This window comes from Amblyomma mixtum, chromosome 5 (genome assembly GCF_055824585.1).
Source record: "Amblyomma mixtum isolate Tamu chromosome 5, ASM5582458v1, whole genome shotgun sequence".
Lineage (NCBI taxonomy): Eukaryota > Metazoa > Arthropoda > Arachnida > Ixodida > Ixodidae > Amblyomma > Amblyomma mixtum.
In genome coordinates, this window is record NC_143016.1 from 92,094,574 (window position 1) to 92,110,784 (window position 16,211).

A 16,211-nucleotide genomic window follows, 5' to 3' on the forward strand; every position below is an offset into this window, starting at 1 on the left:
CATGTGGCGCGTTGTTGCCGGAAGTGAGTGAGTGAGTGAGTGAAAACTTTATTAGCTCTAGATTCGGATTGTGTTCGGCGGTTTTGAGATGGCTTCGTCCATCTTGCTCAAAGGTCGGTTGCCCTTAGTCCAGGGCTCCGCTGGATGCTGCTGCCAGTTTTGCTCGCCGAATCAGACCTTCTTGGTCGACCCGACGATCGCTGGAGAGCACTCCCTCCCATTGCTCCGCACTCGGGTTTGTTATCACTGGTACCACGCTTATCCTCTGGCATGCCCACGTTATGTGGTACAGCGTGGGGGGTTCTTGGCACCAAGGGCATTTGTCATTGTATTGTGTTGGATATATTTTGTTGAGTACGTGTAGGTTCGGGTAGGAGCCCGTCTGTAGCTGTCTCCACGCGACAGAGTCCTCTCTGCTAAGGGAGTTGTCCGGTGGTGGATACCGCTTTCTGCAGCCCTTGTAATAATTTAGAATCGCCGAATAATCTTGGGGTACAGGTTCGTTCCCCTCGAGGTCGCCTACGTTGGATGCTCGGTAATAAGTGTACCCTCGAGCTATCCTGTCCGCCTCTTGGTTCCCTTTTACTCCCGTATGTCCCGGCGTCCATACTATCGTATGCCTGATTGGTTCTCCGTTTGTTTGTCGTTGTGTTATGTGGCCCCCAGAGCGGAGTATGCGGAGCGCTCTGTGCCCTATTCTGCCGCGTAGGTAGTTGCGGCATGCTGTTTGTGAGTCTGTAAGGATTTTTAGAGACCGTTTAGACCGATAGCCCTCCGCTGCCGCTAGAGCGACGGCCGCTTCCTCAGCCTCGACTATCGTACAGTCTTGTAGTGATGCGCTGGTGATCTCGCGTAGGGTTGAGTCAATCACCGTTGTTACCGCATTGCTGTTGTGCTGCCCCGCTGTTCTGGTGTATGTGGCTGCGTCCACGTATACCGTCGTTTCTTGGGGTGCTAATGTCTTTTGTAGGTATTCAGCCCTTGCCTCTCTGCGTGCTTTGTGTAGGTTGGGATCCATGTTCCGGGGTATTGGCGTTACTTTTAGTGTGTTGCGATATTCGTCCGGAATTGTTTCTGTCCTCTGTATTTCTTGAATTTGATCGGCGCGGCCCAGTTTCTTTAGGAGCTCCCTGCCAGATGGGGTCTGTTGTAGTCTGCGCAGTTGGGAGACTAGTTGTGCCTCTCTCAATTCATCGAAAGTGTTGTGTAGTCCTAGGGCTAGGAGCTTTTCAGTTGAAGTGCTGTGAGGAAGGTGGAGTGCGGTTTTGTAGGCTTTGCGTAGAATCACGTCCGCCTGTTGTACCTCACTCTTGATGGGATTATAGTAGGGGAGGCTGTATGTCACTCGGCTGACTACCAGGCTTCTGACCAACTTAAGTGTGTCCTCCTCTCGCATGCCATGACGTCTGTGTGAGATGCGCGTGATCATGCGGGCCACTTGTAGAGTGGATGCTTTGAGTAGGGCGAGAGTGTGAGTGCAGCGTTGGTTTGACTGTATCCACATCCCCAAGATTCTGATGAGTGTTTTTTCCGGTATCGACTTCCCGTCGAGGTAGACGTTCAACTTTAAGTCGTCGCTAGTGGGGACTGTGCGATTTTGTTTTCCTCTCCAAACTCTTAGGAGCTCTGATTTCTCGGTGGAGCATGCTAGCCCTCTTTCTCTGACGTAGTTCTCTACGCAGGTGGCTGCCTTTTGTAATTTCTCTTCTTTCTCTCCGAGCGAGCCTGTGTTGACCCAGATGGTGATGTCGTCGGCATACATGGCATGGTGTATGCCGTCGATTGCTTTTAACTGTTTTGCCAAGCCAATCATGGCTATGTTGAAGAGCGTAGGGGAGATGACCGATCCTTGAGGTGTTCCTTTGTTTGGAGTAAGAAATTTGTCTGATCTGAGCTCCCCCAGGCCAATCGTTGCCGTTCTATTTGAGAGGAAGGCTTTGACGTAGCCGTAGATTCTCCTTCCGCAGTTCAGGTCGTTCATGCCCGTAAGGATAGCCTCGTGACTGACATTGTCAAAAGCCCCCTTGATGTCCAATGCCAGTATTATGTTTTCTCCGCTCTTGGGGACGTTCCCAAGTACTTCTTCTTTGATTTGAAGTAGTACATCTTGGGTCGATAGTTTTGCTCTGAAACCGAACATGCTGTGGGGATACAGTTCGTTGTCCTCCATGTACTGTTGTAATCTCAGCGTCACCACTCGTTCGTACAGTTTTCCTAGGCACGATGTGAGCGAGATCGGTCTGAGGTTCTCAATTTGTAGTTTCTTGCCTGGTTTAGGAATCATGACAACCTCCGCATGTTTCCACTCCTCGGGGACGGTCTCCGCTTCCCAGTGTTTGTTGAGAAAGTCCGTTAATTCAGCGACTAGCTCATCACTGAGGTTGCGGATGAGTGCGTTATTGATCTTATCTGCACCCGCGGCCGTATTTCTGGTTGTGTTTCGAATCGCTGCGTAGACCTCTTCTCGCGTGATGGGTCTGTCCAAGGTGTCGTTTTCACTTCCTCGATAGCGCTCTGCGTAAGCTGCTGGGTGTGTGTCCCCGAAGCACTTAACGCGTACTTTTTCCAGGAGTGCTGAATCTGGTCCCTTGAACTGGTGGATTAACCGGTAGATGGCTTTGTTGTTTTCTGCCTTGGTTTTTGTTGGATCTATGAGAGCCTTGAGTATATGCCACGTCCTCGATGTGCTCAAAGTTCCGTTGAGGGAGTCACTGAATTGTTGCCAGTTTTGCCTTGCCAATTGCGCCGCGTACTCTTCTGCTTTCGCTGTGACTTCTGCGATCTTAAGTTTTAGTTTTCTGTTGTACTTTTGTTTCTTCCACCTCTTGGTGAGCCCGCGTCTAGCTTCCCATAGCTTGAGCAGCCTGGCGTCCACCTCGGGTGTCTGCGTCGTTCGCGCGATTTCTTTAGTGTACTTGCGCTGTTTTTCTTTCAGCATGTTTCCCCACTCTTCTATCGATTGGATCCCTTTCGCGGCGACATTCCCGTCGCATGCCTCGCGAAAAGCGCTCCAATCCGTAATTTTTGCCGATCCCAGCTGGCGCTTTAGCCTGTCTGAGGTTACTTGTGTTTTAAGTATATAGTGGTCACTGCCCAGATTTTCTAACAGGTTCTCCCACACTGCCTGTTCCGCTCCCCGTATGAATGTGAGGTCGGGGCAGGTGTCGTTACTGACGCTGTTTCCGATTCTGGTTGGAGTGTCTGAGTCTGTGAGGAGGGTGCAGTCAGTGTTTTCTGCTGCCGCTGCTAGTGCTTTGCCTTTTGGGTTAGCTGTTTGGTATCCCCAGCTTTTGTCCATGGCATTGAAGTCTCCTAGTATGATTAGCGTGTTGTTTTTTGCTAGGTTGCGTGCGCCATGGAAAAGTTCATGGAATTTTGCTTTCCTCTGTTTTGGAGGACTGTATGCGTTCACAAGGAAGATGCTGCCCCTCTTTCTTTTCTTCTTTGGTATAATTTCTACTATCACGTGTTCTACGTCGGTGTCGGCAATCTTGTCATGGTTTATGGCGATGAGCGCCTTACTGACTAGGGTTGCCGTTCTTCCTTTCTCTTGAGTCTCGTAGCACGTATATCCTGCGAGTGTTGGCGTAGTGCCCGTCTCTTGAAGCGCTATGATGTCGGGCGGTGCTTGTTGTGTATGAATGTGTTGTTGGAGGAGGCCCTGCTTCTTGCGGTAGCCTCTGCAGTTCCATTGCCATATGTCTAGGGTTTCTTTGTTGCCTAAGGTTTTGTTGGCCATATTTAAGCTTCAGTGTTGTTTGTGGCCGAGTTGGCGAGGGCTGCTAGCGCGGGCCGGTGGTAGGCCTTTTATCTAATGTTATCGGCGAATTTCTGTTTGCGGATGCTGCTCCGGAGTTCTGTGACTTGTAGTTGCACTTGTTGCATCATCTGCTGCATCATCTGCTGCATCATTTGCTGTATTTCTGCCTTAAATTGACTGAGATCCTCGTTGCCTGTTTGCGACTGGGCTTGGGTTTGTAATGTTTGTGGCTGCGGAGGGCTGTTCGACTTAAGGTCTCGTACTGCCTTCGTGAGCTCTGCTATTTTGCGCTCTAGCTCTGTCTGCCTAGCGCGTGATAGTTCTAATTCGCGTCTCAGCGCTGTTTTCTCCGCGTCCTCCTGTCTAGGTTGGTCGCGGTTGCTGTTTGTGTTTGTGTTCTGTTTGTTAGTTATCCCTCCCGAGTGCGGAGCAAACCAGGGGTTTTCGGCTCCCCAGCTCACCTTGACGCCGCCGCTCTTTCGGGCTTGCTTCTGCTTGTTCTGCTGCTGCTGCTGCTGCTGCTGCTGCTGCTGCTGCTGCTGCTGCTGCTGCTGCTGCTGCTGCTGCTGCTGCTGGCTCCCTCCCTTGATGGCCGGGGGTGGCAGGGGCGGAAAGGACCGTGACCGGCTCCGTGAACTGCTCCGTGACGTCCGGGATCTCGAGCGGCTCTGGGAGGACTCCCCCTCCGAGCTGAACCACCTCGGTTTCTCGCCACGGTCGTTCCGGCTGCGACGTCTGCTCTCGCGTCCGCCGCCGTTGTTGCCGCTGTTGGCCTTGCCTCGCGGCTCCCTGGCTTTCTTTAATCGGTCTTGACACTCCCTCGATCCGGTAGCGTGGTTGCCCCCGCAGATCAGGCATCTCGGGGTACACTGGTGGTCTTTTGGCGGGTTTTGCATCCCGCACTGTTTGCAAGCCTTGGCGTCCGGTGTGGGGCACACGTCGGAGCGGTGACCTTGTTGGCAGCAAACGTAGCAGATTTGTCTTGTGGGCCGATACGGGTAGCACTTGTACTCGGCTCCGCAGTAGATGACATGTTTCGGTGTTATGGGTCCGTCAAAAGTGATGACAGCTGTCTTGGTCTTGCCTAGTCTTCGAGCACTGTGGATGGTAACACCCTGTGTGCGCGTCCACAAATCGGCTTTCAGTTCCTCCGGTGTCGCTCCGGGGTCAACTCCGTGTATCACGCCACGCCGGGTGTCTTCCGGTGCGGCCACGTAAGCGTTCACGTCATATGAGCGTCCTTCGATCTTGAGGCTAGTGATGCGTCTCGCGAGCTGGGCGGCCTCTTCGTTCGGCGTGCTCACGATTATAATATTCGATCCTGTACGGAGCCTGGTGATCAGGTCTCGTCCTTCGAACTTGTTGCTGCATGCCGCGGCTACGGCCCGGGCCACTTGGAATTGCTGGAGCGACTTGACTACAAGTCCCTTCGGTCGCAAAATAATCTTAAAATCGTCCCTGGGGAGCGGGGGCAGCCTTCGCCTGAGCTGCCGTTGCGTTCCTTTCCCGTCTTTTTTCAGCGCGCCGGCAGCTGGAACGCCAGCTGTGGGCGTAGACGCCGGGGATACCCCTCCGAGGTCACCTTGTGCGGCCGGGGAAATTGGGGCGTTTGCCGCGGCGTTCCGTCCGTTTTTTCTCTGTCGCTTCTTTTGGCGTTTGGTCAGGGCCAATTCCCAATTTGCCTCGTCTTCTTTTTGGGTGTCTTGCTGCTCCTGCATGGCGGATTCCTCGATTCCCCCGCCTGCCGAATTCTCGGAGTCGGAGATGTCGAGGAACGCGTCGTCCATCTCTTGTGCTTCTAGCAAATTCGGGGCTATTCTGCTCGTTGAGGGCTCAAAATTTTGGTATTCTGCGGTGCGGGAGGCGGTTCCAGGCTGCATCGCGGTTGCTCAGCGGGCCTGGCTGCCCGCGAACGCCCGTAGTCGTGCAAAGCCTAAGTAGGCTCAGCGGCGAGCGTTTCCCACCAAAAAGTCGCCCGAGCCACGCGGGGCTTCAAAGTCCGGTAATATTGCCAAAAATGGTCCTACCGTCTTGAAACCGGTGTCCGGGTGATCCAGCTTGTGAGTTCTTTCAGATCCAACAAAACGTTGGTGGCCCAGTGGGTCGAGATAGTCCGTGGGGATTGAAATCTGCGGAGCCCATGCGACGCACGTCCGCACTCCTCCGCTACCACAGGTGGTCTCCCTTGTTGCCGGAAGCGCGCCTTCCGTCCTCACAACTACGGGCGCACGTCGACGTACGATGTTTCATTGCCCTCCGCACCTCCAACTTCTCATCTGCCTCAGAATCATTCTACGTTTCCCTCCGACTCCTACAACCGAAACCATCGGTCGCCGTCTCCTCGACGCCGTTCGCTCTCTCCCATGCGCCGCCGGTCACTAACCCTCCAAGCGGAAAACTAGGCGCCGCAAATCCGGTGGCAAGAACTGCACCATCAACGACCGTCTCAAGCCCAAAAACCGCTCCTATGAACGTTATATAAGTGCTGGTTGAAGGTGTTCCTGTTAACGCGCTTATTGACAGTGGTGCTGCCGTGTCCATCATTAGTCGAAACTTGTGCCGCAAACTAATAAAAGTGATGACGCCGCTTTCTGAACTTTCGCTCCGCACCGCCAGCGCTGACCCCATTCGCCCTCTAGATGCGCGCACCGCCCGCCTCGTCATCCAAGACCTCTCCTACACCAGTGAGTTCTTCGTTCTCGCCCACTCCTCTTACGACATCTTCCTCGGGTGGGACTTTCTTGCAGCGCATCACGCCATCAGTGACTGTGCACGTGCTCCACTTGATTTGTCCCCGCTGTGTGACACTCTTCTGGACGCCTCCCCTGTTACCACCATGCTTATTCTCGCCGCTGACGACGCCGACGTGCCAGCTTTCTCTTCTGTTCTTGTGCCACTGACTTCTGCTGCCCTCTCTGACGCTACTGTCCTTTATTCACCCTCTCCTCTTTGTGCGCGCTGCAAATCTGTCATGCTCCCGCATGCCGTGCTCCCACTTTCTAGTGGTTGTAGTGCCATGTGCGTCGTGAACTCGTTGCCTTTCCCCACTACTACACTTCGGGTAGAACTGCTTGGCACAGTTGATGTCATTGATCTCGACGATGCTTCTTCGGTCCTTGATGAGCCTGACGCACATGACATCAACGCCCTCACTCCTCCCGTCGACGTCGCGAACTTGTCTTCCCCCGATATGTTTTCCCATTCTGACGATGCCGCTCTGCCACCATACCAACGCGCCCTGCTCATCACTTTGCTGCAGCGGTTCCGCGCGTCCTTCGACTCAAGCCACGTTGGGTCGTGCAACCGCGGTTCGCCACCATATTGACACTGACACCCATGGACCCTTGCGCCAGCGCCTATACCGCGGCTCCTCCGTTGAGCGCCACATCACAGATGAATAGGTGAGCGACATGCTATACCGCGGAGTGATCCAGCCCTCTCACAGCCCATGGGCTTCGCCGGTCGTTCTCGTCATGGAAAAGGACGGCTCCATTAGATTCTGCGTAGACTACCGCCGGCTAAACAAAATTACTCGTAAGGACGCTACTCCCTGCCTCGTGTCTATGACGCGCTTGAGTGCCTGCAGGGAGCGGAGTACTTTTCTTCTTTGGAGCTGCGCTCTGGTTACTAGCAGGTGCCGAATGGCGACGACATCGGGCAGACCGGCAGATGCTTAAACAAAAGGATCATGGAGCATGAAAACACAATGAAAAGTGACCCTCTCAGCTACGTTGGCGCTCATTGTGAAAAGTGCAAATGCCAACATGAAAGGGAGCAAGAAAGGAAATCGGAACAAAATGGCGGGCTTCCGCGCCCAAAGTTTAGCTGCAAAAAGTGCAAGTGTGCACCTGAGTACAAGAAAACCGAAGTTCTGTTCCGCCATAAAGATAAGCTCACGCGCGAAATAATTGAAGCGCATTACATCCACAGGAAAGGTGAAAAATGCATCAGCAATCCTTCCGTGACACTTAGCAACAAGGAATTAGCATACATCACTTCCCATATGACATAGTTTTTGATTTTCACGGCCCTTTTCACACTACCTTCTTACTTCTTTGTATTATGTTTTCGTATATATACACTTCCGTCCTTCAATAAACCCAGTTGATAGTCAGCGCTTGTCTTGTCGTTGTCCCGCCTTTTTTGCGCTGTTCACCAGTATAAAAATGCATACTAGCTCGCCCAGACCTCAGCTTTACTAAATGTATCGTTTTGTCCGCCAATACGTCCGCTTTTGCCTGGAATGTCAGCGTCGCAAGAACCCACCACCCCACTCACCTGCCCCTCTACAAGCTTAACCGTGTCCAGCTGGGCCATTCGACCTTGTTGGGATCGACATCTATGGCACTCTCCCAGTACTTTCGCCGGGCACCGCTGGATCATTGTCGACATTGATCATCTCACGCACTATGCGGAAACTGCCCCGTTATCAGGTGTCACAGCCTCTAACGTCGCCGGTTTCCTACTTCAGAACATCATTCTTAGTCTTGGTACGCCTCAGGAATTGCTCAGCGATCGGGGTCGCGTCTTGTCCGGTGTCGAGGAAGCCCTTCTTCAGGAGTGTCATATCATATAAAGAATGCTCATAGCATGCATACATCCATTGGCACATATACGCAGCAGTGATGGGCAGCTTGATACAATTGAGGGTGCCTTCTACAAAGTGTCAAACTGGTCACGTGCGTACCGCATGAATTGACCGGCCACTTACCACTGCCGGACTCGGAATGCCGATGGCTATTTCGTCCCCGTTCGCCGTTTCCTGGCAACCCTGGCACGGCTTCCTGCTGGGGTCGATGAGGCTGGCGTGGATTCGCATGTTGTCGGGGCTATTTCGCTTCATGTACTCCGCCGTCGAGTTACCGACGGCAGCGTCCACTTGGAACTTCCTCTCAAGCGAACTGGTGAGCTCTCCGTCGGCATCCAGTAGCTGTTCAGGGAAAAGAACGTCGCGCAGCAATAACTAAATGCCGTCAGCCTCAGCCATGCAAGTAGAGCTCACGCATAAATGAAGAAAAAACGAGGAAGGCAAAGAGGATGTAGTGAAGGATGGCCTGTATACAGTGTGATGGACACGAGAAAGCCTTCTGTTTGAAGCCGGCGGCAAACTTGGCCACTGCGCCGGTCGGCAGTACAAAGAACTTTCAAATGCTCGGCTTTGTTCTGTAGCACCACGCTGATTCTCTTTTACTTCGGAACTGTTCAATTAGTTTAAGGACTTCGGCGTGCATATCTTCAAAAAGCATACGTAAAGGAGCATGGTAAAGTGAGACAGCGAAAGGCTTAGGGCTGTACTGCATGGCCTCAACACTGAAGTTTTCGTTTTCGCTATTGTTTACAGATCAAGAATTGCTATGAAAGGTAATTTTGATGCGTGACTACAACAAAAAAAAACGAAAAATGACTATTCGCTTCACAAAGTGGCTTACCTTATTTGATGATCCATTCGAATGAAAAGACAAAACTACTGAAGCGGAATGAGAAGGAGCCAATTGTGGAAATAAAGTACAGTGTACAGCTACCTACAGTGCTTGTCTAAACTTCGAAGCTAAGCAGGGCAATCATCCCAATTTCTGCGATGCGCACCTCGTCTAGTTCGTTAGCTCAATGCAATTGCATGAATTGCTTGCTGTGCGTCAAAAGCGCCCGAAGTACTAAGAAGCTTCAGCGCATCAGTCTACGACAGTTCTGGCAACAGCTCTATGACTTGAACAAATAAACAGCAGCGCAAGGAGACGAGGACTAGACGAGACAACAAGGAAGAATCAGGAGTCATTAGAAAAAAGAATAATCAACGTGTAACGCGCGAAATCATTGAATCAGAGTTGATTTATAATCGGGGAGAAGCATGTGTTAGCTCCGCTTCTATCACTCTTTCTGATAAAGAGCTGACATATTTGTGCATGCACTGACGATGACACCGGATTGTTCAGAGTGCATATATGTTCGCACGATTCGTTGGAAATAAAATTTGGAGGTTCAGCGCCGTCCTTGTTGTCTTGTCTAGTCCTCGTCTTCTTGCGCTGCTGTTTATTTGTTCAAGACAAGTACCAACACGCCCAATTTTCCACTTTAGTCAAGCTCTATAACCCTTGGAATCGTACCGCTTCTTGGCTACAGCTCTAGAACACAAGAGTTATTGTATAGAGAGCATTACCACTACCGTAAGACATCAGTGCCAGTGAACGGGTGTCGATGGTGCCAAGTTTCGGCACGTGGCGGCAAGCGGCGACCACGCTTGCGCACCGAAGACAGTAAGCAGGAGCAGTGGCTCCCTATGCGCTTCGTTGCGCACAGAGGAATACATCGTCATCACATGGTTGGTTTGGTTTGGTTTGGTTTATGGGGTTTAACGTGCCAAAGCGACTAAGGCTATGAGAGACGCCGTAGTGGAGGGCTCCGGAAATTTCGACCACCTGGGGTTCTTTAACGTGCACTGACATCGCACAGTACACGGGCCTCTAGAATTTCTCCTCCAAAGAAATTCCAGCCGCCGCGGCCGGGATCGAACCCGCGTTTTTTGGGTCAGCAGCCGAGCACCATAACCGCTGAGCCACCGCGGCGGCTCATCATCACATCAGCCTGACTACGCCTACTGCAGGGCAAAGGCCCATCCAATGTCTATAAAATTAACTCTGTCCTTTACCAGTTGCGGCCACCATATCCCCGCAAGCTTCTTAATCTCATCCATCTACCAAACTTCCTTCCGCCTCCTGTTACGCTTGCCTTCTCTTGGAATCCACTCCGTTACCCTTAATTACCAGCGGTTATCTTGCCTTCGCATTACATGCCCTGCCCGAAGCCCGATCCTTCCTCTTGATTTCGAATAGGATGTCATAAAATCGCGTAAGTTCCCTCACCTACTCCACCCGCTTCTGATCTCTTAACGTTACATCTATCATTTTCTTTCCACGGCTCACTGCGTTGTCTTTAACTAAAAAGCGGATACTTCTTTGCTAGTATCCATGTTTGTGTGCCATAGGTGAGTGCCGGTAAGATACAGCTGTTGTACACTTTTCTCTTGAGGGATATTAGTCGTCTGCCATTGATGATCTCAGAAAACCTCTAATATGCGCTCCACCCCATTGTTATTCTTCTAGTTATTTACATCTCATGATCCGGATCAGCGGTCACTACCTGCCCTAAGTAGACATATTCTTACTACTTCCAGTACCTCGTTATCAATGGCGAACTTCTGTACCCTTGCTAGACAGTTGAACACTATTTTGGTTCTCAGCACGTTAATTTTTCGCACCACTTTCTCCTTTGCCTGCCTAAATCATTGACCATGCTTTGCAGTTCATGTCCAGAGGGACTAAGCAAGGTAATGTCATCAGCGAATCGCAGATTACTGAGGCATTCTCCATTAGCTCTTATCCCCAACTGTTCGCATTTCAGGCTCCAAAATACCTCCTGTAAACAGGCGGTGAATAGAACTGGCGACATCGTTTCTCCCTGCCTGACACTTTTCCTTAATGGAATTTTATTGCTGAGTTTATGGAGTATTATGGTACCTGTGAAATCAATATAGATATATTCCAATATTTTCACATAAAACTCTTCTACACCCTGATTCCGCAACGCCGGCATGACAGCTTTGGTTTCCACTGAGTCAAATGCTTTCTCGTAATCAATGAAGCCTATGTATAGGGGTTGTTTATATTCTGCGCATTTCTTTATAACCTGATTGATAGCGTGAATATGGTTTACTGTTGAGTATGCTTGACGAACGCTTTCCTGATCATTTGGCTGATTAAAATCTAAGGTGGGCTTGACTCTATAAGTGATTACCTTAGTACATACCATGTAGAACACGGACAGTAAGCTGATCAGTCCGTAATTCTTCAAGTCCTTGACGTCTCCTTTCTTATGAATTAAGATAATGTTAGCGTTCTTCCAAGTTCCTGGTACGCCCGGCGTCACAAGGTATTTCGTATGCAGGGTGGCTAGTTTTTCTAGCACAAGCTCTCCTCCATCCTTCAAAAAATCTGCTGTTACCTGATCCTCATCATGTGCTTTCCCCTTTTGCATTACTGTTAAGGCTTTAGTTACCTCCTCCGTCAATGCCGGCATGCCCCGTTGCTGTTCTCGACTGCCTCTCTCAGTAACGTTCAGACTACATTCGATACTATGTATATTTGTGTAAAACTCATCTACTTTAACCATCTCAGCTATAATGCTAATGACATTGCCCTCTTTTTCTCTTAGCGCATACATCTGGTTTGTACCTATGCCTAGTGTTGTCTTCACTGTTTTTAGGCTGCATCCGTTCTTTAAAGCATGCTCGATTTTCTCCATGTTGAACCCTTTCGGCTACCTTGCGCTTATTTACTAAATTCTACAGCTCTGCTCGTTGTATTCTCTGTGGAGTTGGACGTCCTCATGCTTTGGCGTTTCTTAATCAGATCTTTAGTCTCCTGAGATAGCTTACCAGTATCCTGTCGAACCATCCTACCGCCGACTTATATGCCGCACTCCCTAACGATAGATGTGAGATTATCGTTCATTCTTTCAGCATTGTGGTCGTCTTCTTCAGTAAAAGAGGAAAATCTGTTCTTCAGCGAAATCCTGAATTCCTCTACTTTCCCACATAACGCTAACTCGTCAATAGCCTCTCGCTTCACTATTTTCCGCCGTTCCCTCTTAAAATCTAAGCTAATGCGAGACCTTACCATTCCGTGGTCGCTCCAAAGGGCTTTTCCGAGGTCCTCAATATCCCCTACGATGCCAGGTTGAGCGCACACTATGAAGACTATATCATTTTTAGTCTCATCATTGGGACTCTTCCACGTTCCCTTCCTGTTCGCTCGTTTGCGGAAGAAGGAATTCATGATTTGTAAATTATTTCTATCTGCGAACTCTACTGATAACTCTCCCCTGCTATTCCTAGAACCTATGCCATAGTCAACTACCGCCTGGTCTCCAGCCTGCTTCTTGCCTTAACTTGGCAATGAAGTCGCAATAAATACATTCAATAAATACATTCGGCCAGAAGAACCGCCTCATGGTGCCTCCCTGACTAGCCTTTCAATGCTCGCGAAACTAATGCACGCCAATGCCATTCTGCATGACCTTGAAACTAATGGCAATCAAGAGCTCCTTCTGAAGAACACCGGAGAAAAGTGGCTCATCGTCCCTCTGCCCTCCTGACAATTCTATTAATAATCATCTTCCTCTCCTCTGCTTGCTTCCCGCCCTCTAAGCCTAAAAATATAGCTTGAAATAACAAGCAAAATTCCTAAATAACACTACACACTGCATAACAGTCATTTTATTATTAATTATATAAGCACTTTGCAATTACAATGTGTATGTGCGTGTGCGTGCGTACGCGCGCGCGCGCGTGGGTGTTTGTGTGTGTGTGCGTGTGTGTGTGCGGTGTTCGTGCATTTGTGTGTATGCACGCAAATGTGAGTGTGTATGTGTGTGGGCGGGTGCATTTGTGCGTGTTAAAACGACCTGCCCATTAATAAAACCCCTCTTTTACCAGTAATCGAATTTTACTGCTATAACTGTAAAAATGCCCCACATTTTTTTAAGTAGCACCGTTACCTATCCGCTTGATCCGAATTAAAATGAAAATTGCACGTTTATCCTGCTGCACATTCACTCTTACATTTAGACGCCATACATCTCAAGCCTTCTAAAAAATCACAATCAGCACAAATACCCAACTCCGTCATCATCGTCCTCAGCCTGGCTACGCCCACTGTAAGGCAAAGACCTCTCGAATGTCTCTCGAATTAACACTGTCCTTTGCCAGTTGCGGGCCCCGCATCGCAGCAAACTTCTTATTATCATCCGCCCATTTAATTTCCTGTCACCCTATGCTACCCTTACCATCTCATGAAATCCACTCCGAAAACCTTTAGGGACCAGGGGTTACCTTGCCTTCGCATTACATGTCCTGCCCAAGCCCATTTCTTCTTGATTTCTTCTAGGTAGCATTAACCCGTGTTTGTTCTCCCAATCACTATCCCCACTTTCGGGCTTTTAACGTTACACCGATCATTTTTCTTTTCATAGCTGGCTACGTTGTCTTTAACTTAAGCTTAACCCTCTTTGTTAGCCTCCAGGTTTCTGCCCCATAGGTTAGTACCGATAAGATACAGCTGTTGTATGCTTTTCTCTTGGGGGATATAGGTAAACTCCTATTCATGATCTGAAATAGCTTGCCATATCCGCTCCACCCCATTCTTATTCTTCTAGTTATTTCCCTCTCACGAGCCGGATCAGCTGTGACTATCTGCCCTCAACAAACATTCTTGCTAGTTGCAACAGTTCACTACCAACTGAGAACTGCTGTTCCCTTGCTAGACTGTTGAAAATTACTTTGGTTTTCTATATGGTAATTGTTAGCCCCACTGTTCTGCTTTGCCTGCCTAACTCTTCGATCATGCTTTGAAGTTCATGTCCTGAGTGACTTAGGAAGCTAATGTCATCAGCAAATCGCAGATTACTTAGGTATTCTCACTTAACTCTTATCTCAAACTGTTCTCATTTGCGGCCCCGGAATACCTCCTGAAAACATGCGGTGAATATATTTTGTCGACATCGTGACTCCCTGCCTGACACCAGTCATTGGAAATTTATTTCTCAGTTTATGGAGTACTTTGGTAGCTGTGCAATCATTATAGATTTCTTCCAATATTTTCACAGAACACTCTTCTACACCGATTCCGCAATGCTTGCATGACAGCTGAGGTTTCTACTGGGCCAAATACTTTCTCGTATTCAATGAAGGCAATATATAGGGGTTGATTATATTTTGCGCATTTCTCTGATTTCATTGATAGCGTGAATATGGCCTTTTGTCGAGTATGCTTTACGAAAGCCTGCCTGATCATTTGCTTGATTTATGACTAAGGTTGTCCTGACTCCTGACTCTATTAGCGGTTACCTAAGTAAATAGCTACCTTGCAGGCAACGGATAGTAAGCTGATCGGTCTGTAATTGTTCATGTCATTGACCTCTCCTTTCTTATGAATTGAGATGCTAGCGTTCTTTCAAGATTTTGGTGTGCTCGAGGTCTCAAGGTATTGCGTATACATGGTGGCCCCAACACCCTAATTCACAATAAACAAAGCAAACAAACTTACACCCACACAGTTCTGAGCCAAAACATATAGCATTCATACCACTCACCACTACGCCGGGGGAGAGGGAATTGAGGGGCACTTAATAATTTCTTAATTTTACTTTTGCAGGTCAGCCTGCACTAAAATATCCGCAATGCCGCAAGAGACGGAAGCAAGAGCTAAGATTCTGAATCATCATTTTCCCTCCTTCTTATTGAAATTCTTCCGCATGTGCCCACCGGTAGCAAACACACCGAAGTCCAGCCTTCTCATCGTGGCTACTATATCTCCTAAAGTTATTTATCTCCAAAAGTTACAATTATGTATTTCCTTATTATTACTATTATTATTGTATCTATTAGTTATAATTATTTTAAGGCGCTATTGTATGATGTTATTATTAGTATATCTCCTAAAGGTATTATTTGCCTTCATTACACAGTAACTGTCCATAAGAGCCATTCCAACAGCTTCGGCTGGAACATTACAAATAATTCTTCATTTTCATTTTTAATTCTTTTTCTGCTATGCGAAACTCTTCTTCAATATTTGTTACTTTTATACTTTATATTGTATTCAGCCCGTTAAACTTAATGGAACAGGCCGGGACACCATTTTTTTTTTCAATTTTTTTCTTAGTCCCACCTTTCTAATAGTCAGAGTCGGTAGAGCACCGTACGTGATATGAGGCGACAATTTGGAACGAATCTCATCGGCAACATGTGGTTGTCTGTTCTTATATGTTCTTTTAATTTATTTAGTATCTAAAATTATTACTCATTTATTTTACTCGCATAAATTAAGGAGTGACAAGAAAAAACCTTGCATTCCAGCTTTTTTCCGCGTCTGAAAGACTGTAACAAGAATAAATATTCGAAGCCCCACAGTGCCGTTTTAAAAGAATGCTCATAGCATGCATGCATGTATTGGCACATATGCGCAGAAGTGAAGGGCAGCTTGATCCAATTGAGGGTGCCTTCTAGCAAACGTCATACTGGTCAGGAGCGTACCGTACAAATTAACCGGCCACTTACTACTGCGTGGACTCGCATGTTGTTGGGGCTGTTGCGCTTCACGTACACCGCCGTCGAGTTACCGACGGAGGCGTCCACTTGGAACTTCCTCTCAAGCGAACCAGTAAACTCTTCGTCGGCATCCAGCAGCTGTTGCCGGAATAGAATGCCGCACAGTATTAACTGAATGCATTCAGCCTCAGCAGTACAAACAGAGCTCATGCATAAATAAAGAAAAAATGAGGGACGAAAAGATGATGCAGCTAAGGTTGGCCTGTATTCTCTAGAGGTGGACACGAGAAAACCGTCTGTTAGAAGCCGAAGGCAAATTTGTTCCCTGCGCCCGTCGACAGAACAAAG

General features: G+C 48.8%; 2 protein-coding genes across 2 annotated transcripts in view; both read right to left on the minus strand.

Moving 5' to 3' along the window:
- The window catches only part of LOC149343035 (calcium-activated chloride channel regulator 1-like), a 71,491-nt gene that overhangs the window by 27,367 nt on the left and 27,913 nt on the right, over positions 1-16,211 (minus strand). The window contains exon 9 of the mRNA XM_089546878.1: positions 8,472-8,690. Within this exon, the coding sequence (XP_089403004.1) occupies positions 8,472-8,690 (219 nt within the window). The remainder of the gene's footprint in view (positions 1-8,471; positions 8,691-16,211) is intronic.
- On the minus strand, positions 3,808-5,939 carry LOC149343036 (uncharacterized). The gene has a single exon (XM_089542780.1). It carries the CDS (start codon positions 5,638-5,640, stop codon positions 3,808-3,810), a length of 1,833 nt encoding a protein of 610 aa, XP_089398906.1. The 5' UTR covers positions 5,641-5,939.